Below are 21,531 nucleotides of genomic sequence, written 5' to 3'. Positions count from 1 at the left end.
TTTGTTTTATTACAGGAATTATGAACGATATCGCTATTTCAAAGCTGTACTCTGTACGTATGTGTGTGGGTTGAGGTGAGGTCTGTCAAATTTCTCTAGTAGTTATTTAAATAGCAACTAAACATTCATCCAGACTTTTAAACCGACTCGCGCTCTGATTGGCTGGGTGGCGGTCACGAGGGGTAGTGCAGTCAGTCGCTGTGCCGTGCCTCGAGCCAGCGCTGAGTGGAGCCTGTCTGCCAACAGCTTCAGCAGCGGCTCTATCTGGAACCAACTACACTCACTGACAATTAAAGGAGGCCCTTTTTTCTTCTTTTTTACGCGGACTATTCTTCACCATGGGCGACAAGAAGAGCCCTACCAGGTAATGCGACCAGCCACTGACGATTTTCGCTCGTTTTGAGCGTTTTGGGCTCGATATTTGGATGCGTTTCCCTCACACAGGGATCGTTTCTGCCTTTTTCAGTTGGTATGCCACAGCTAGCTAGAATAGTGCAGTCACTATGGCGGCTTCTCGCTCCCTACAACCCAGTCACTTAACAGACAAAGGGAAATTTTTCAGAGGATACGCCTGGCATTCCCTAAAACGCTCTTTTGTCTCAATGAAGCCTTTTGGAGGGTCAGTGTCGAAATTGACATTGTTTGATATTGGTTTTGTTAGCCGACATGCTAAGCTTCGATGCTGAAAATTTTAGCAATGCTTGCCTGCCTGCTAGCCTAGCTGGCGATACAATCGGACGGTGTGGAGCTTCGCCACTGTGGGGATTTATTAACCAACCAGCTCTACTTGCCGGGACTCGAACCCAAAATTAATGACAACCCCATGATTTGTGCTGCTATTAGTAGCTCGCGTATTACACGACGTGTTAGGTTTGTCACAATCTCCTTTTGTTGTTAAATTCGTGTTATATGTTAAGGGTATTTCAAAAACTAACTTGACCTTAACATTTGTCAGGCCAAAAAGACAAGCCAAACAGACTGCTGATGACGGCTACTGGGACTGTAGCGTCTGCACCTTCAGGAACACCGCCGAGGCTTTCAAGTGCAGCATCTGCGATGTGAGGAAGGGCACATCCACAAGGTAACGTAGCGCTCTCTCACTCTCACTCTTTCTCTCTCTCTCTCTCTCGTCTGAGCGTCTCGTTTTCGCCTGCTTGGGCTGCAGCAGCAGCAATGCATCGCAATTTATGGGGATGACAACTTTGATCGACAGCCTATTTGTCTCTGAGCGAATGCGGACTTGTTGATGGAAAACATCTCCTGCCGTTGTTTTGGATTATATCCGTAGTTTGTGCGACTACCATTGCATTGCTTTTATGCATTCGTCTAGGTAGGCTGGCAGCTTCACTAGCCGGGGGAAGAGAAGAGGGACCATACTTCATGATGGCTGTACAGCTAACGTTACAGTGCAACTGAGCAACAGCGAAAGGGCTGTGTTTTCATGGAGTGAAACAAGGGGAATTCATGTGTGTGCGTTTCCGCTACCTGTAGGAATCAGAGATTCCTTTAATGGTCTGACAAGTCAGATTGATTGTGCATGAGGTGGATGTACAGTAAGAGATCATGATGTTTCTTAGATTTAGAAATTGTGTTCTTTGTAATCCGGATTAGAGAGAAACCCCAGATGTGCATTTTTTTTTTATGTATATATTTCTTTGCCCTTCAGACTTTTTTCACTTGTAGTCAATGCCATTTCATGCCCAACCTGGTATGGCAGTGAGTGTTAAGAGGAGGTTCAGTTTTTCTTTTTCTTTTTGATTTTACAAAAATCAAATTTTTACTTTTTAAAACGTCAGTCCGCACATTTGTCAATGATTAATCATGTTCAAAACTCAATCTGCCACAAACAAGTGAATTCACTCATGTCTGCTCTCAGAAAATGTCAGCAGATTAATCATATCAGCATTTATAGCAACAGGCTTGTATGTGCCAGACATTTCCCCTGATCTTCCCTTAGAATACATTTTGTCAGCAGAAGACTGCATTTTATCTGAAACTGAGATGAAATCACTGTATAACTGTCTATAAATGTCATGACGGGATTCCCTTTCGGTTGGACGTGTACTGCGTGACGCCTCCTCCCCCTGTTCTGGATTTTTTTTTGATGAGAAGTTGACTTTGCCACAGTGTGAGTTTGTTTACATGTGTCATCAGTTGCATGATGAGATGAGAGAGAGATGAGTCATTTGTGGGTTTGTTGACAGGTCCCCTGCACTTTAACCTTTCCAGCTGTGGTTTTCCAATGAGTGGCTCAACTGACACCCCTGGTGCACCACAAACGGGGAGAATACATTGACGCTGGTTTACTGAAAATCCAAAAGACTGAGCTCAATCTTAATTATCTGGCACCCCTCCCCCTATGATCTTTTCCTAGCTCTGTGTAGCTTAAGATCACAGCTGATGATGCAGGCTGAGCCTGCTGCGCGAAAGCAGGAAGCGGAGACGAGCATGTCGTAGCCATCCTGCCACTGTGCTTTGGCAACAGCCCAGTTGCCTCTATTTGATAAATGGGAGCACATGACATCAGAGGAGTGGTTGTTACACATTCCCGTTTGATGTGACTAGTTAACCTTTGATAATGCAATTGTATAGTTGTGGGGCTGCCTATTCTAATGAGTACTAATTAGCTTTCTTTTCTTCAGTGTTTGATATATTTCAGCAAAGCATGGGACAAAGCAACATGCTCTTAGCTAAATGATTCACACTTAAGGCAATGTGTGGATGTTTGTCTTGCTGCTTTTGTCTCTGTGGCTCTACTTTGTGCTTTAAGCACAAGTGCACGCCTGTTCACTAATTACTGTAGAGTTCCTCACTGCTGGTAGGAGCCAAAACCCTTCTTTTCTTAAAGTTGAAGTTTAATTTGGATCGTCAATTTGTGTTTACTGCAAGATAGATGAACGTGGATAAGTATGGATTTGTGCAGTCAGTGTGACATGATTGTATTTAAGCATGGTTTGAAATGGCTTGTTTTGAGTAGTGTGACTGTCTGGAAGCTACCTCTTTCCACAGTCCTCACATATAGCTTTGCTTCCCTGTGTACTGGGACAAAGGTCAGTTTGTATTGACTGTATTTGAACGTAGTAAGGAGAAGATGGGTGCAGCTGAAGTATTACACAGACATCCATCCATTCCCTAAAAGCTGTTGGTACAGGTAGCACTCAGCAGACATTAGTGCAGTGATGTGGTTGATAGCTGCAGCTTGAGTCGTACAGGGTCTACCTTCCTGCCCTACGTGAATGTCAAGATCAGATGAATATGTCCACCCCCTTGAGCTTGATACATCCATCTTTCACAGTGTGCACTGAGTCATTGAGACACTGCTTGTTTCTACTGGTGTTGATGGAGCATACACTATTAACATTATCCACACTAAGTGACAGATAGTGGCATACACTCTGACGAGCTTGAACTGCACTTTGTCCCCTTACCTGTCCCCTGTAGGTAAGCTAGGTAACTGAGTCATGCAGCTCTGATTTGTGCAAATGGAGGCAAGAATGTGTGTTAACGAGAGCAAAACTCTGGCTGTGGCATCAGCATGCAGGGAGAGGCCCCGTTCTCCCCAGCCTAATGAACCTGTTGACCCAGTCCAACTCAGTGATGTAACATGATACTCAAGTAGGCTATATCTAGCCTCTGCCACTCTGACTTTTAAACAAGAAAGCGCTCGGCTTTTTGCACCTGACCTCGCTGCTAATCTACAAGTCCAAGTAGCCCAAGTGTTCAGCCTTGGCAATCAGTGCCTGCTTCTTTGGTAATTGGAGAAACAGTTGCATTAGCATCCCCTGTGAGATGCATGCTATCATATTTAAATGTTTCTGGCATCTGAACCCGATCGCTGCATGAATGTGACACCGTGTTGCTGTGCATCAGTTTGCTTTGTGGTGGTGTTTGGTATGCACCTCTGTCAGCCTCGGCGCCCAGGGAGAAACCATTAGGATCCCTCTAAAGTTGATTGATGCTGGGGATCACAGGAAGTCTTGAGGTACCTCAGTCTTTGACTGCTGTGCTGTTATCTATGCGCTGTTGCTCTGTTGTCAGCCATTTCAAGTAGCTTCCATCTGTGCTTTATATAAAACAAAACAAATGGGTGTCTTTCACTGGTTAGCAAAATTCATTGGTCTGACTAGATTAAATAAACCAACTTAAATGTTCCTTAATTTATCTGACGCTCAGACCGCTGAAAGAACACTGAACCTGAACCATAGCAACCGCTATATTATGTAAAGCCGTGTCATATACAGGGGTTTGATCATATTGGTGTCAGATATAGGGCAAATAGCAAAGGGTCTTGTAAAAGAGTGAATGTAAATGCTTAGGCCTATACAAACATTGTTTGAACAGAAATCAAAGCAACTTGATACTTGTTCATACAGTGCTGTAATGTTATCAACATACAGTGAATGCAGTCAGAGAGCTCAATAACCCAGTGTGAAATGTATTAATGTAAAGGTGTCAATCTTAAATGACTGTAGAAATCTACAGATGTTAATGTACTTAAGTACATGCGTTTTGCATTTAGTCAGTGGCTTTATAATCTGAACATAAGGGAAACCCATAAATCCACAGATTATGAAAGTTAGAACCTGGATTGATAAACAGAATCATAATGGATTGAATCAAAAAGATACCCAACCCTAAAGCCATGGGTTATTAGTGGGGCTAAAAAAGTAAAAGTGCATGCCTCCCTTTTGTGTAAGTGTTGAGGCTGCACAATTATTGGACAATGATTGCAGTGTGTGTCTGCGTTTGTGTGTCTCAGTGTGTGCCATCCTGTCTTTTACCATGATGGAATAGAGTCATTGTAATCTGTGGATTCTACCTCTGTCACATTAAGACAAATTGTCTAGGATAATGGAATTACATAAGAGGGACATGCTGGCGCTCAATTCATATCTGCACTTTCTTGCCCACCCTCCTGCCCCCACAGCAGCCCCTCTCAGAGGAAACTGCTTTTGCTTATCCAGCATTATCAGCATCTGCACTAAAACCCTAAGCACGAGCGGTTTGCCCTAATCTTTACATGTTAATTGCCGGATTTAAAAGTTCTTAATTACTTCATGGGATTTGGCAGTGTGAGTGATTAAATACAGTAGCCAATTTGGCAATCTGACAAAACAGAGAAATGTTGAGAGAGCGGTTGAATCGGGCTCCTCCCCTCACAAAAAGATGAGGCGAACGAGTGTGACAGTGAGGGAGTAAGGAGTCTCGGGGAAAGTACAGAAAGAGGCATGTGAGGACAAGGAGAGAGGGAGTTAAGTGTGGAGTCGCAGCTAGCCTAGGAGTAAAGTGAAGAAGAGGACAAGAGCGTACACAGAAAGAAACGGCGCTATGAAGGGACAGAAAGTGTGTGTGTGTGTGTGTGTGTGTGTGTGTGTGTGTGTGTGTGTGTGTGTGTGTGTGTGTGTGTGTGTGTGTGTGTGTGTGTGTGTGTGTGTGTGTGTGTGTGTGTGTGTGTGTGTGTGTGTGTGTTGAAGGGAGGAGGGTATGGATGGCTGCATAGGGGGTTGTGCTCACTCAGCCAAGAGTCTCCAGGGGCTAAAGCTCATCATTATCCAGGGAGGGAGAGAGCTAGACTGGACAGCCTCTTCTGTTTCTACCAGCACTACCATCCGTGCATGGGGAAAGAACGGCACCATTTGACATGTCATTCACTACACATTGAGAGCGAACCGGAATTGACCGCTCTCTCTCGTTGTGAAGTAATTTTTGGAGTTAACGAATTTGATCCTGTTGAGCTGTGGTGTGTCTGAGCGTTATGGTGAAGGTACAGACCAAATAGCTGAAAAGTTTGGTGGATTTAAATCGTGGCTACAATTGTGACTTTGTATTCAACCTCTTGGTGTCAGGTGTCCTCACTTGATGTTTGTGTTTGCTTGCTTGATGTTGTTTCCCTTGTGCAGAACACAAGAGTCTGCTGTGAAGGTGCAGTGTCCCCTAAGGCACTTCTGCAAATTCAAACCAGACTCTGTTTATACAATAGCAAATGGGCAAGAAGATGATAGGACAGCAGCAAGATGGGGTGACCGGGTCTACTTGACAGATAACTCACGCACACCAGAGGCAAACAGCAAGAGAGAGAGAGAGTGAAGAGAGGTGAAAACGACCTACTTAGAGCCAGCAGGATTTGTGGGGGGGGGGCAAGCAGGGAAGACGACAACGAGAGAATGATGGAGAGGCAGTAGAGAGGAGGAAAACAAATGAGTGATGCAGAGTAATGTGACACAGTGCTGCTGATAGAAGGAGCTCACATGTGCTTAGTGCCTTTGCAATGACTCGCTGTCAATCTGCCTAATGCCAGGCAGTTCGTACCCTGAAAGGTCAGTCAGGGAAAGAAAAGAGTTGAGTGTGAAGATGAATTGTCTTTTACACATAAGCGGACACAAACTTAGACATTTCCTCTTTTAATTCCTCTGCCATAGACCCCCTTTTCTTCTTGCTTATGTCTGTCTCCCAAAACGCACCTAAACTCAGACGGTTCGACTCCTTTAGCCTGTCAGGAGAAGCAGAAAACCAGACAGCCAGGAGCCAGCAGGGTCCATAAGGTTTACAGTTGTTACAAAAAAGTTGAGATATCTTTGATAGATTTCCTTGAATTTCTTTCCTTTCTGTCCAGTATTGTCTGTAGTCAGTACCGTGGCAACTAAATGTCATTACTTTGGAGCTTTTTTGCTGTTCGAGGAGAAGCTGGAGGCAGCAAAAAAACAAAACACTGCTGGCTAAACTATTTAAAAACGGGGGGTTTGTTCAGGACACCCCCGTCTGTCGCTAGCAATGATGACGCAGTGATTAGTGACGATTCTCTCCGACCAATCGGTAGTCTGCAGGTTTTCACGTCACCTTTTGGTATCGCCTCAGCTCGCTTGGAACCTCGACAGAGATGATACTAAAAAAAGTACATGTTGGCAGGTACCAGGGACTTTTTTTGGAAAACCAAAAAAAGTTGAGTCGAGCAGGTACCATGTAATGGAAAAACTGCATAAGGTGGATGGGTTAGAGGGAGGGAAGTGACGGGAACATTAAGCCCTCAAAGTCCTGACTGGAAGGGATGAATGCCTAATGCCTCTGGTGGGCAGTGTGAATGAATCGAGAAGCGCTATAGCCCCAGGCTGCTCTTCAGGTGCTATCCTCATTCAACCTCCACAACACACTGACTCGCACAGATTACTTCACCCATGGATGGCTGGAGGTGACAATACTGCTCCAGTCCCCTCAGGCTCAGACTGATCAAGAACTTCCTCACAAGGGAACACAAGTCCCACAGACCAGTGCTATTTGTCATTTTTCAATTTAAAGGTCCTGTACTCCACATTCAGAACATTATTGTACCAGTAAACAAGTATTCCTGTGTAAAGACGTAGTGGAGTAATAGCGTTCTGAGCAGACAACAAAGTCACACTTCCTCCGTGTGTGTTGTCATCCAAGCTTCTCTGTTATTTGTTTTGGTCGCCGTTCCGGCTACACGTGTCGTGCATGTGAGTCCCTCCCTTTGAAACTGTTGGACCGCCCCGCTCTGCACTGCGTGCTGCCCAGGTCGGGCTTCTGCGGGACAGTGGTGCTCATACAGAGGTCACCCTCTGATAATGCTGGTGTCCCGGTCGCAAATTTGCATTTCCTAGGATGGCGAAGGAATGTCCCGCCCTACTCTGCCTCACTCTGCCTCTGATTGGCTTACCATAGTATTCTTACCCTAACCAATCTCACCCCTGATGCCAAAACCTAACCATTCCCGGTTGGGGCGGTTAAAGTTACTCACACTGATCAGCACTAACCTCCGTATGTGCACAGGTCTCCCACGGAAGTTGGGCCCGGGAATTGCACAGTGCAGAGCGGCAGCAATTAGCTTGCCAGTTAGGATCACTGTTGCCAACTCGGCCACCTCTATGTTTGCTTGACATGTCAGAGGCGAAAGCCGCGTGCAGCCCAGACTCTTAATGTCACTCAAACTCTTGTTAGAGCCATGTGAAGGCAATCCCAGGCCAGACTGAGTTTTGTTCCGTATTTCAAGTGCAGCACTTTTAACATCCCAATAAATAAATGAATAGGTTTGTTTGTATATGTTCACTGACTAGGATGGATGCATTTATGAAAACCTTCTGTTTAAGATTGATGTCTCAATCTTTTGACTGTCATCTGAAGATAATTTCCCTAGACATCTCGAGATTCAGGTCTAAAATACAAATAATACTGTTAGTGCCGAAACAATGAATGTATTAGTTGTTGGGATAAAATGAATTGTCAATTACAAGTCATTTATCAAGGAAAGATTTTAATATTTGCTACTTTCAACTTCAAAAAATGTGAAGATTTGCTGTTCTATTTTTAACCGCAAATTGAATGTCTTGGTTGGACAAAACATTTGAAGACCGGGCTCTAGTAACTTGGGATTGACATATTTCACGATATTCTGATATTGTTTTTCTGCCGATGGCTAATCAATTAATGGAGAAAATAATTATTGATAATACCAAGTCCAAGTGGACATATATTTAAATTGCGTTTGTCCGTTCAACAGTCCAAAACCCTATTATTATTATTATTATTATTATTATTATTATTATTATTATTATTATTATTATTATTATTATTATAGGGGACCAAGAAAGCCAGCAAATATTCACATTTGTGAAACCAGAAGCAGTGGATTTTTGACACTTTTATTTAAACAATGACTTTCTCTTTTCTCAAGTCATCTAACACATGCATACGGCTTCTTTTTGTTTCAAGAAAAATGTTGCCAGGCAGCAGCCAGTGCCTGCAGTGCTCTTCTCAGACACACCTCAAGTCTCTATGGAAAGATTGTCCAACATTCAACAATAGAACAATAGAGAAAATATATATATATATATATATATATATATATATATATATATATATATATATATATATATATATATATATATATATATATATATATATATATAATGTGTATATATATATATATATATATATATATATGTATATATATATATATATATATATATATATGTATATATATATATATATATATATGTATATATATATATATATATATATATATATATATATATATATATATATATATATATATATATATATATATATATATATATATATATATATATATATATATATATATATAATGTGTGTATGTATATGTATGTATATATATATATATATATATGCAGCACAGACAGATAGCTCTGTGCTCTGCTCCATCACCCTCCATACTGATAGAGGAAAGGGGAGAGCATCACAGGTTCCTACCTTATGATCAAGACGTACAGCAAGTGTTGACACAGACGAGTGCATGTAAATCATTGATTACATGGTTGCCAGCACTGGATCTGAGAGATCTGCTCCAGGCTGAGGCTGTGATGGTCTCTTCATTCCTATGTGGGGGGAAACCAGGTCACTGCTGAATGCATATGAATAGACAATGTTTGAACAACTTTGTACATCAAGGACAAGGAGCCCACGTTGGTACTGTGTAGCTGCTGTTATTTACTAAAGTCTGAAAGAGAGAGTGGGTGATGTTAATTTGCTGGGCTCTTTAGTGGGCTGTTGATGGTCGAAGAATGCCGTCGTCTGTTGGCGCTCTCTCTCTCTCTCCTCTTCGCTCAGCTGTCTGCCACTGCATTCACTCAGCCTGGCAGAAAATAATTGCTTGTCCTCCACACAGCACTTCAAATAAAAGAGCTGTGTTAATGAGGGCTTTCCTGCGCGTCTCTCTATCACACTCTCCATCGCTTGCTCACTCTCTTCATTACTTGGTCTCTCCATGAAGTGCTCTGGTACATTGTTTTTTTGGTTTCTTTAGAAAGAGTTCCCTCTGAAACGGCAGCTTCAGTTTTTGCCCTTGGCTTGCAGTATCAGCTGCTCCTGGCCAGCGAGAGCACCAGCTGAGCAGAGGTGTGTGTGTGTGTGTGTGTGTGTGTGTGTGTGTGTGTCTGTGTGTGTGTCTGTGTGTGTGTCTCTGAGATGGTTCAGGCTGAGAGGAGCAGTCTAACTATGGGTGTCAGTCTGACTGAATTAGGAGCTTTTAAGCATGATGATAGTTATTTCGGGGCATCCCGTGGAGGGAGTCTCCCCACTCCTCCCTCCCCCAGATGGTGGAATTTAGGGCCAAGCATAGGAGGAGCTGTCAATCATGGCCTATTGTTGTGCGAAGGGGGAGGTAATAAGCTGTAAGCCCTCACAGTGGGAACTGATTCGACAGCAGGCTTTACACACTTGACACTCTCACTCACACTGAATCCCCAGGAATATATTGGCAGCAGTGGGAGGTTGAAGCAATCTCTGCAATTGGACCCTGGCGTTCACTCCTGGTCCTGCTCCCAGGATCATTTCCAGTACCTCTTGTGAAAAAAACGATCGGCATATTTTATTTGGCTGTTTGCAAAATAAGATGGTTCAGATGCAGAGTAATGTTCAGCAATGTTGTAATTTAATTAATAAATTTTATGCTGAACAACGTGGACAGTTTATGTAAATATGAACTGTAATTAATTTTAAATATGAAACGGTGATGTTACTAGGTAAGCTGCGTCTCTCCTCACACAAGACTGCCCAGGTATTTTATATATTAACTGCCGCCAAAGTATATTTGGCGACCCATTTAAGCTTTATTTCCATCCATCCGAGAGAACAACGCCATCCACGATCGATTAACTAGCAAGATCAGGGACGTTTTCTAGTATTAATAATAATGATAAAAAAAATTTACAAAGCACTTTAAAAACATATCATTATACTGTAGCTGTGAACGTAGCAGTACAGTATGTGTACAGTTAAGGCTATTTGTGGGTGAATAAGTGCTACAACTCCTCAAGACCAAAGCCAATTTCACATGTCTTGCTTGCCACCTGCTTATTAAAGTGAAGGGGTTTAGCCCCAAAGTTAGCACAGCCTCAGCCCAGGCTCACTAACTTAAGGTGGACTAAACTTTAACGTGGACCAGCTATTCTCATTCAAGTGACAAGCCGCTTCGTTTTGCTTTTCTCAGACAGAAAGAGAATAAGCACATTTCTCCAAATGTTGAACTATTAAATTTATACCGAAGCTTATTTAAATTTGTATGGATTGAATCATACTTTTAAAGTTGTTTTTAGATTCTTGAATGTGTGAGAGGCCAGAAGGGGAAGCAACGGAGAATGATGAGTATGAAAATAAATATTACACTTTCAACACTAAACTAATTTTTTAAATTTATTTTGAAAGCATTTTTTTTAGCCCTTTATTAGACGACCGCTTTAGATAGGAAATGGGGAGAGAGATGGGAAATGACATGCAGCAAAGGGCCATAGGTTGGACTCAAACCCACGGCTGCTGCGACAAGGACTGAGCCTGTGTATATGGGGCGCATGCTCAACCATGTGAGCTACCCATGTGCCCCCTCATTTTATTTTTTCTCATGTATATGACATTTAATTTACTTGATACTGGCAGATGATTTTGAAGCTTTCTGTACTCAGCACGAGAAATTACAGATTTCTGGTTTCATTTTCAGATATATTTTCAACATGCATGAATACAGCCATAATTATAACCATATAACATCAAACACAAGTTTAACATTACAATTTGTCAAAAAACACACATTTTATTGGGGACCCCACTCAAATGACCACATTTGGATCCCGGGGACTCACTCACGACAAACTATAAACCTCACTGAAGTATAATTTTAAACAGAGGGAGACTTTTTTTCCAGCTGTTCAGGGCCACCACTAGGCTATTTAATAAATTCAAGTAACACACGTACACATGGTGTCATGCAGCCACAGAGCATTGCTGTGCAAAGCCATGGTGTGTGGTCAGTAAATAAATAATAGGGCAAAGAGCGCTGTGGCTCTATCATGCCAGCAGCAATTCATGGCTGACTTACAGCTGGCACTGAATCACTGCTTAACTACCGGGGCTGCTTCTGCCACCACTGCTGCTGCTGACACAAATCTCAGGCTCTGAACGGGGATTTAATTCCGCAACAGGCAAAAGAGGCGTGGAGCTTATCAGTCAATCAATCACCACCTCCTTGGCTAACAGCTCTCACTGCCAAACAAAATGATTTATAGACCTGTTGGATGCTGTCTGCATTCACAATCTGTTTACTCATGACTCTGGGTCAGGGACAAATATTTCTTCATAAGGCATATACGTCTGTGAGAGCATTTCTACATTGTAGCTTTGCTCGTGGCATTTTTCTCATGTAGCTCAAGCTGCTCATTAGCATCTATCTAATAAATTGGGAAGCGTGTGTGTGTGTCTGTCTGTCTGTAATATCTCATGAACTGTTCATTCAATCTACTTCACACTTGGTTTCCTGGGTACCCATTGAACTTGGGGTTTGGAATTTTGGAGCTGTTTGTACAGCATTGGATTTTGTATATTAAAAAAACTGAATAAAACCAAATGGCCAAACAATGTTGTGGAAAAAATGGACGCCAAAAAAACCCAACCTGCAGCGCAAAAGATGTCACACGCAGACGCAGCAGGCTGTTGACATGCTCTGTACAGCAGCGGGGGCTTTACCGGTTCACTTTTTGCTGCTCCGACGTTACGTGATTGCTGGATATACCAACCAAACTTTTCTTCACTTTCTGGGAGCACAAGCAGATAGCTTACAGGAACATCACAACTGTTACGTTGGAAAAGGTTGAGGAAAAATCTGCTGTGCAGATAGGTCTGGCAATGCGAGAGGTGACCGGGCAGAGATAGCAGCCTTTCTCTGTCTTCCCTAGACTCACCCTGTGTACTGTGAATCCGTCTCTGTACTCGGTCCGGTTCTGGTGGTTGAGTAACGCGGCTTCTTGCTGATTGGATCTCATCCATGAGGCAATGTCTGATTCCTCTAGATTTTAATGATATTTTGCGATTTAAATTCTGAATCTGCAATGTTCTCTGTCAGGTAAATGTAGCAGTAGGCTACAATTCCTTCCTGTGAAGTAGAAGTACACTGTAAGTCAGTAGCAGGCTGGTTGCATATTTTGTGCTTTGGGGTCCTTCTGTAAGTAATTTTGGGATACAATTTGGTTCTGGAGAATCCCTGCAAGAAGCAATACCACAGGCCAAGCAATCGGCCCGTTCCAAACAAGGCACATTTTGAACGGGCACTGTACTAGTGTTGATGATTTCCCACCTGATGTTGACATTGTATCAGGAATCGGAAGGTACTTGAATGACCCACAAGATTCCCATGGGGTAGGGTGCATTGTGTCATTGAAAAAGGAATGGGACAAGGAAAACCAAGGCTCAGAAGTGGACAGGATTTTATAATTGCAAATTTGTCAGCACAGGTGAAGAGGTGAGCTGTAAACTCAACATGATCACTGCCCTACTTAATCACATAAGCATCTAAAACATTGCTGAGCATAGTTACTTATTTAGTACTATGAATAGGAGCTCTGATAATCAAATTGGTAGGTCAGAGTTTTCCCTCTATTTTTTAATTTATTTTTTAAACAAAGTTGGCGAAGGCTGGAAAATGTGCGTGGCGTACACAGTTTGTGTGCATACCTTTTTTAGAGTGGCTGCTTTACAATACAACATGATGTGAGGGATTGTGTTTTCTCACCAAATCCATTCAGGCGTGTTCATGAGGGCCATGCTGGGTCAAAGCCACTTGCTCCATGCTTCCTGTTAAATATGAAAAAGAACAAAAACAGAATTAAGTTTATTTTCACTTATTAGGCTGTTCCTAAGGACTCTTTGTACTTCCGTTCTAATTTACGACTTCCAGGCTTTTTGTAGCTGGATATATCATTTGTTGCGTCTTGCATTTCTAGTGATGAATCGGAATAAAAAGGATTATGGATCATTTTGTTTCTGTAGTTTGTAGCTGACTTTACAAGATGACTTCGCTATTGGCTGTTGAAAAAGGTGACCTGTCCCTTGCGTTCTAAAACCAGCCTCTGCGACTTGACCAGCTGAGTTGCAGGCGCCACCATAAGCTTTCCCATACTGAGTTACTGTCCTAAAATATCATATTATAGTCTGTCACCTCTCTCTTTCCTCCTCTGTCCTAGGCCTTTTATTAAAGAATGTCGTTCTCTTTGCCTTTTTTCAAGTTATTATATTATTTAAGTCATCAGTGACAAACTGTGTTTATTTCTAGGGCTGGTTATCATTTGAAAGTTTTCGATACTACTAGTTTGGGCTGTGCAATTAATCAAATTTCGGACGATTTCGGGCTCCTAAAGATCACAAAAACAGAGTAACCGAGAAAAACTATTAAACTCTTTTTTTCTTCTTTTCTTGTGTTCTGAATGAAAAAGAAAAGTTCAAACGGGAAAAGTATTATGGGAAATGTCACAGTTCAGTGTGTTTTCACTGTTGATTTGTTTAACTGTTTTTGAGAGTCAATAATTGTGGTTTTAATATTGACATTACACAGTCACCCATTGTCTCCACCCTTGAGTGTCGCGCATACTAGGGCAGCACGATATTAGGAAAATATCTAATTGCGATTATTTTTGACTGATATTGCGATATGATTCACGATATTGGGGGGAATGATCATTTTTGTATCATTATTCTCATTTTTTGTGAGGATCTGTACCAAACAAAGATTTTTTTTCCTGTAGTCTGTAGGATAGGATTTGTAGGCCAGGATGTCTCTGCAGCACCACAATACTTTATTTTAGAACAAATATTGCGCCCCCCTGCGATTTGGATATTGCACTAGTCCATATTGCGATTAATTGTGCAGCCTTAGCACATACCGTGCACATACATGGTATAAGCGCATCAAAGCAGTTGTTGATTAATGGCACAATAGATTTGGCATTAAAAAAAAATAAATAAATGTGTTTTTGGCAGAATTTACAACCAATGGATACTGCGTCAACGGCCCATGGCTCCTCAGCATTCATCACGTGCTGTATTGATGGAGTGTAGTGCAAACATAATGACATGATGCTCTATTATGCCCCGATTGATTGCCTTCTGATCGGCTGCAGGCCCCCACCCCCTCCTCAAGGAAATGCCCCCTCTGTAATAGATCGCAAGAGGCGGACACTAAATGAGCTTGATGGAGCTGTAGAGGAAAAAAGGTTGCATACGATTTGTTAGTTTGAAGGTGCTTGGCTACTAAGACATAGAGGGACTGAGTACAGTGTCAACTGTGACACGGAAGTGCAGAAAAAAAGTGTAACTGGACTGGCAAAATGTGTGTATATATAATAATAATAATAATAATAATGTTGCCAAATTGAAACGGAGGCTAACCACTTAAGCAGCTGTCTAAAAACCACCCTCCACAGCAAGCCACTGAAATCAGCGTCCTCAGTCTGACACACTACAGTGGTTACCACAGAATTAGAGTCAATTTGTGGTGGTTTAATATGTTGAGCATTGGGGGGTGCTCTGATTGTTTTTCTTTGACACTCTTTATTTATTTATTTTTTTTCAGTTTTAAATTTCATTTCTGTCACTGTTGAGGGGGCAAGGAGAGCGTGCTTTACATGTAATCTAGAGGAAACGTCAGTTTTTTGGACCCAAGTCCGGCTGCTCCGAAGGCGTCACCACGCCGCTACAGTAATGTCTTCTATGAGCTCATCTAGAACTCCCAAACAGTAAGTAGGCTGAGTCAGGTCTGTTTCTCTCTGCTATGGCCAGTTTCAAATAAAACTGGGCTGGTTAAAGTTAACTTCGCTGACGTTTTTAGAGGTCCGCTGTAACAAGCGCTACTGTGAGGCTCTATGTGAAAAACAATAGCAGATAAACAGACTTACTTGCAGTTTGGGAGGTCCAGGTGAACTTGTTGATATACGCTAAAGCCAGCGGCTTACTGGGGTCAAGCAGTCGTGCACGAAGAGGAGGCTGCCGCGGGGCTATTCACAGACGGGTCCACAAACAAAGTGAGAGACAAAGGGACAAGGAGGGAATCAATGTGCAGTGCTATACAATGAAATAAGATTTTACAGATTTTTATTTATATATATATATATATATATATATATATATATATATATATATAATATAAGAAAAACAATATGTGGAGGTCCACTTTGATAATGTGGCAGCCGGCCACAAATAAATCAAGAAGTTCAATAGTGCATTGTTCCCGATTTACGGGAACACTGCACTATTGAACTTCTTCTGTTTTTGCCACATGCATTTGCCCTTAGACCTTTCCTAAATCGAAGCCGAAATCGTGTTTACTTTAGAGCTTCATTTTCCAGCAGTAACACTTGTTTATCCGGCCTGATGCTTAGACTGACAGTTTCTACAACTTCCAAAATTTCCCCTACTTGACCACGGATCTTCTAAAGCAGTCCTGAGGTTTAAGGGACCTCCTCTCCCCTGCTGGGATACAAAAACTCTTCCTGCCAAGACTAGAATTGTGTTTGGAAGCGTTGGGTATACACAGCGAGCTAGCATAACTTGATGTGTTCCTGTTGAAAGGCCTCCTAAGCAGCCATCGGGCTGTGCCAGGCTGTTTGTTTGCACGCTAAGCTTTGTGTGTGTGTTTGCCTGTGTGAGCGTACTTGTGGTTTACTCCTCACTTTGCTTGCCCAGTGCTGGCCTGTGATTATCCATGTTGCTGGCTGCAGTTTGGTCTCGGCTGAGTCGAAGGCTCTGGAAGGCCTATCCCCTCAGGTCCTCTGCTTCCCCCCCTCAAATGCTTCCAGCTGGTGTCCATTATGCTGCAGGTGTGTCTGTGTCGGCTCAGGCAGTCTGACTGTGGGTTAGCAGTTTGCCTCACAATTTCAGGCCCTGTTCATCTGCACAGCTGATGGGGCAAGATGCTGCTCTTGCTGCATGCATGTTTGTAACAGTTCAGTGGTGATGCACCACAGTGGCAAAGATGTTTTCGGAAAAGGATGGTTTTATGTGAACCGCCTCTTTTAGGAACTCCGTGGGATACTTTAAAAGTTGCATGTGACATTTATCTTCCTGGCTTTTATTGTTTTTGCTAAATGAGAATGATTAAAACAAGAAGAGATTGTTAAGGCTTGTGTTCATGTATGTGTTTGAAAATGAGTCCAAAAGGTGACAGAGCAGCTCAGTGGTTGCTGGTGAGCTCAGCGAGCGGAGCAGCTACACCATGTCCAACTGAATCTCAGTCTGTGACAAATGGGGCCAACCCCGCAGTAATCAGATTAGAGGACCTAAGTGACGTGCTGCAAATGTCCCACCTTGTGATCCCGTGCATTCGTTTTATTACAGCCGTAAACTAATGAGATTATCCCTCAAAACAAAGCTGCTCCACCAGGAAGCAGCTGCGTGAACCTACCGCTGCAGCAACCCCTTTCCCTCGCCGGCCTGTAGGTTCAGTCGCCTCTCTTTGTCAGCCAGAGTGCGACTGTGTTGGTGCGTCGCCAGAGTCAACTCGCAGCTCCACCACGAGCCTAATCCATCTTTGTGCCTTGGATCTCCTCCACAGGAAACCCAGGATCAACTCCCAGCTGGTTGCCCAGCAGGTGGCTCAGCAGTACCCGATGCCTCCCCCGCCTAAGAAGGAGCGAAGGGAGAGGAGCGAGCGCACAGACAAGGAGCGCCCGGACGGCGAAGGAGAGCGCGCCAACGGCGAGGGACGCCCAGAGGTTGAGCGTCCGGAGATAGCGAGCCCAGAGGGAGAACCTCCTGAGAAGGAAAAGAGCGACAATGAACAGCAGCCAGTCAAAGACAAACCCGACCGAGAGAAAGACATCAGCCCGGCCGTCACGAAGAAGCCCAGCATCAAAAAGACCAGGTCAGTGCACATGTCGAGTCTTCTCTTGGGTCTCTGGATGTTGTCTGTGCTGGCATTGTCCTCACTGGTGCACATCTGTTTTCCTCTAGACCCAAATCAGACACCCATCAGAGCCCACCCAGCGACAAACACAGCATACAGTCTGGCAAATCGGCAACCAAGACCAACAAGAACTCTCACATTTCCAGGTGAGTAGCACTCTCTCATCCTCTGCGTCTCTTTTGGCAGAACACATGGTTTCACATCTGTGACTACACAGCACTTCTTTTTAGAGAAAGTCATGCAGCACAAGGCTAGTGGGAAACCTCAAATGATTCACAACTGATCTTTTACACTAAACACCCACTCTCACTTTGTATATCACTTGTTCTGACTGTTGATGTGTCACCCGATGAATTGAGCAATTTAGTGTAACCGCCCCCACAGTGCTGGCAGCCTCCCCCTTGTTGTTGCTGAGACACGCATATTGTGGTTGCCATTTCTGGTTATTTACGTCTAGTTTCTTTCTGTCTGTGCCCCCATAAGGCCCAAACTGAAGAACATTGACCGGAGCACCGCCCAGCAGTTGGCCATCACTGTAGGGAACGTGACCGTGATCATAACAGACTTTAAGGAGAAGACCCGCTCCTCCTCCACGTCCTCGTCCACCATCACGTCCAGTGCGGGCTCCGAACAACAGCACCAGAGCTCCGGCTCCGAGAGCATGGACAAGGGCTCGTCGCGGGCCTCCACACCTAAAGGGGATCTCTCGGTGGGGCACGACGAGTCGTTCTGAGGTCCTGTCCCTTTCCTCCTGTCCTCACCCCACTTCATCTCCCCTCCCTTTTTTTTTCTTTCCCCCCATTTCTGGACACTATGGATCCCATAGGGGGAGAGATTTCACCTTTCCCATCGCTGCCCTGCCTCCATTCCACGACCACCCCTGAATGCTGAGAGGAGCTGGATGCCTGAGCGGAACAATGTGGTGCGCCTGCCAGAAAACAAAAGCCCTGCTGGGGGGGGGGGAACTCCCCTCGTGGTTGCACCCGTGGCACAGGCGAGGAGAGCTGGGCTGCAAGGAATAACCCCCACAACCTCCCCCTGCGGTAGCATCCAGACACTTGTATGTATTGTTTTATATTTGTATGTGGATGTGAGGCCAAGTCGACATTTGTTTTGTTTTTTTGTAAAGAAGAATTCTCCGCTGGGCACAATAACCATCATTTCAATAACTTTAAACTATTATTACCCTTATTTATTACCTGTTGCACCTGTATACTTTGATATTCTACTTTTTATGTTGAAGCTTTTGCTGTGTAGCCCTGCCGATCAATCATTCCTTCAGTGTTTTTATTACAGTTTAAAGATGATAGGACAAGACTCCACACACACACACACACACACACACACACACACACACACACACACACACACACACACACACACACACACACACACACACACACACACACACACACACACACACACTGGTGCTAGATACACTGTGAAGCGGTTTTGCAGATCTGGGATTTCCCATTCATTCAATGTGACAGATTGCTGATAAATCAAATTCTCATTCACAATAACACTGTCTTACTCTGAACACTGTCCGGACCTCCATCAGGTCCATCTTGTTCTGTACAGGTCAATGTGCATCAGAAGAAGGGTCACCTGAGGTTCAGACACCTGACTTTTTCAACTAGACTGTCTATGATTTAGTATGCTATAGCAGATCTCTTATACAGTATCTTATGTCCTTAACTGTACAGTGTAGGCTGTTGTGTAAAACACTAAAAGCTGTTAATATTTTCTGCATTCCGTACTTGGATATTGAGTTTTCTGGCTGAAGCTAGAGCTGTTCTCTCAGCTCCTCAGCCAGAGTTTGTTCTGTGGTGACTGAAGGATGGTTACATGCAGTTCCACTTGGTAAAACCATATTGAACTGTAAAATAGACCTGTTGTGTCAAGCTGTTGTAAATCGATTTCCTTTTTCTTTCGTTGTGGTTCTGAAGACAACATTGAATCTTCTTTCTCTCAGCCTGATATCCCAGAAAACAAGTGCAAAGACATGAGGAATTCACAAAGATTGACAATTCAGTTAAAGCTTAGTTTTTTAAATGAATTTAAGACTCCTGTCATTGAAGGCAAAATAATATTGCAGTAGTTAATAGAACACAATTGCTCTTTCAATTTTTAGAACAGCAAGGCTTATTTAATGGTTTTAATTCACTTTCACCTTAGCTGATACTAGACCAACATCATTTTCTTTAACTGTATGAAATTGTAAAAAGAATAAATGTGTATATGATATCTTAGTTTTATTTATTGAAGGACCAAAGGAATTTCATAATGACATGATACATAGACAGATACATAACAATTTGAAATGCAATTATCTAATGTGTGAGATGAATAACAGTTTAAATAAAGACTAATATAATCCATGTAAATGGTGTTCTTATTGTCCACTTGTCTCTGTGCACGGCTAAATTGGGGCAGAGAACTGTCAATGCTGTGAGCCGAGTTGAAGAACGCTACCGGCTCTACACCCAGTGGTGGATCTTGTTTCGTTGTGCAGGCGATGAGAAGCGGGCTGGGTGTGGGTGGTTGCTGAAAAGAGCTCTGGGTCTGCTGGGTCGAAGCCTTTGGCCTTAGTAAGCCCCCCCCCCCCCCCCCCCCCCCCCTCCTCTTCACTGTGCTGGACTACCACAGTACATGTAGCTCCTCTAACAAAGGCCCCAACTCACCAAGTGAGCTGCTTCCAGAGCAACTAAAACCAGGTTAGGTGAGGTTAACAAGTCCCAAAAAACTAAATCTATCCTACTAGGATCTGAGGGGCAGGATTTGATCCGTGTTGAGTTAAAGCTTTTCAGATTCACACGTAGGGATGATAATCATGTGTCGTAAGCAATGTGTGAAGTCCAAGGGATATCTGTTAATGAAGTTTTCTGCTCTTAAGCTGTGGTTAATATGTAATTATGTACTTTATTGCATACAGATATGGAATCCGTGTTCAAAGGGAGGAATAGCAATGTGAATAGAACTAAAAAAAAAAAATGGGTTCTGTTGGATCAGAGAATATTGTTGGTCTAATTTTTCCTGAGAAAAAAAACCCCTGCTTTGTAATGCAAACTATTAGAAATGGGCCTAAAAAGCCATCATTTTACCTGCCTTATCTGCAACCACGTTCACTTGACGGAGTACTCCAACAGAAAGGATTCATTGTTAAATTATTGACAAATGGCCATTTGCTGAGTATATGAATTATTGCTTGTATATAGAATTTTAAAAAGGTGCAAAAGCAAACACTATGAATGATGGCATTGGAGCTGAAGTCCTTTTGTTTCCTGTTTCCTTTCCGCGCAAGCAGTTCTGTTCTTGTGTGCGACCAGTAACCTTAATTTACTGTGTAAAGATGGTTACATTTTTTAGCTTTGTTTGTCAGAGACCCAAATATAGAAGGCTTGTTTACTGACTGTATAACCTTAATCGTGAATTTCCAATTAAGTGTATTATACAAACTCATTTCTTCCTATAACAATGTCTTGTACAATGCTTTTGAAGTTATTGCTCGGTTTAAAAAAAGTAAAAAAAAAAAAAAGAAATGTTAGGGACATTACAATAATCCATTTTCTGTTTAATCCATTTTTTTTATTTTATTTTATTTTAACTTATAGCTGATGTGTCATTGTTTCCCCTTGTGAAATGGTCACATTATGTTCCTGGTGTGGAAATGTACGCAGCATTTTCAGCGGATCACAGCTTCTTGTCTAGCTTATAATGTTAAAATAATACATGTTTCTGGCATGTGCACGACTTTGCGCTTATAGGCTAACCTGATCATTTTTCCTCCGCTTCAAATAGAAACGTCTATTTATGAA

At 42.8% G+C, this 21,531-nt stretch overlaps 1 protein-coding gene across 1 annotated transcript; it reads left to right on the top strand.

Annotated features, from left to right (window-relative positions):
• The first annotated feature begins 160 nt into the window (after positions 1-160).
• rybpb (RING1 and YY1 binding protein b) lies at positions 161-20,100 on the top strand. The gene is made up of 5 exons (XM_028576962.1): positions 161-364; positions 956-1,081; positions 17,363-17,671; positions 17,761-17,859; positions 18,197-20,100. Exons 1-5 carry the CDS (start codon positions 339-341, stop codon positions 18,444-18,446), a joined length of 810 nt encoding a protein of 269 aa, XP_028432763.1. The 5' UTR covers positions 161-338; the 3' UTR covers positions 18,447-20,100.
• The last annotated feature ends 1,431 nt before the right edge of the window (positions 20,101-21,531 follow it).

This window comes from Perca flavescens, chromosome 4 (assembly GCF_004354835.1).
Source record: "Perca flavescens isolate YP-PL-M2 chromosome 4, PFLA_1.0, whole genome shotgun sequence".
NCBI lineage: Eukaryota > Metazoa > Chordata > Actinopteri > Perciformes > Percidae > Perca > Perca flavescens.
The sequence above is the reverse complement of the archived record's forward strand: the minus strand, read 5'-3'. Positions and strand labels throughout refer to the sequence as shown.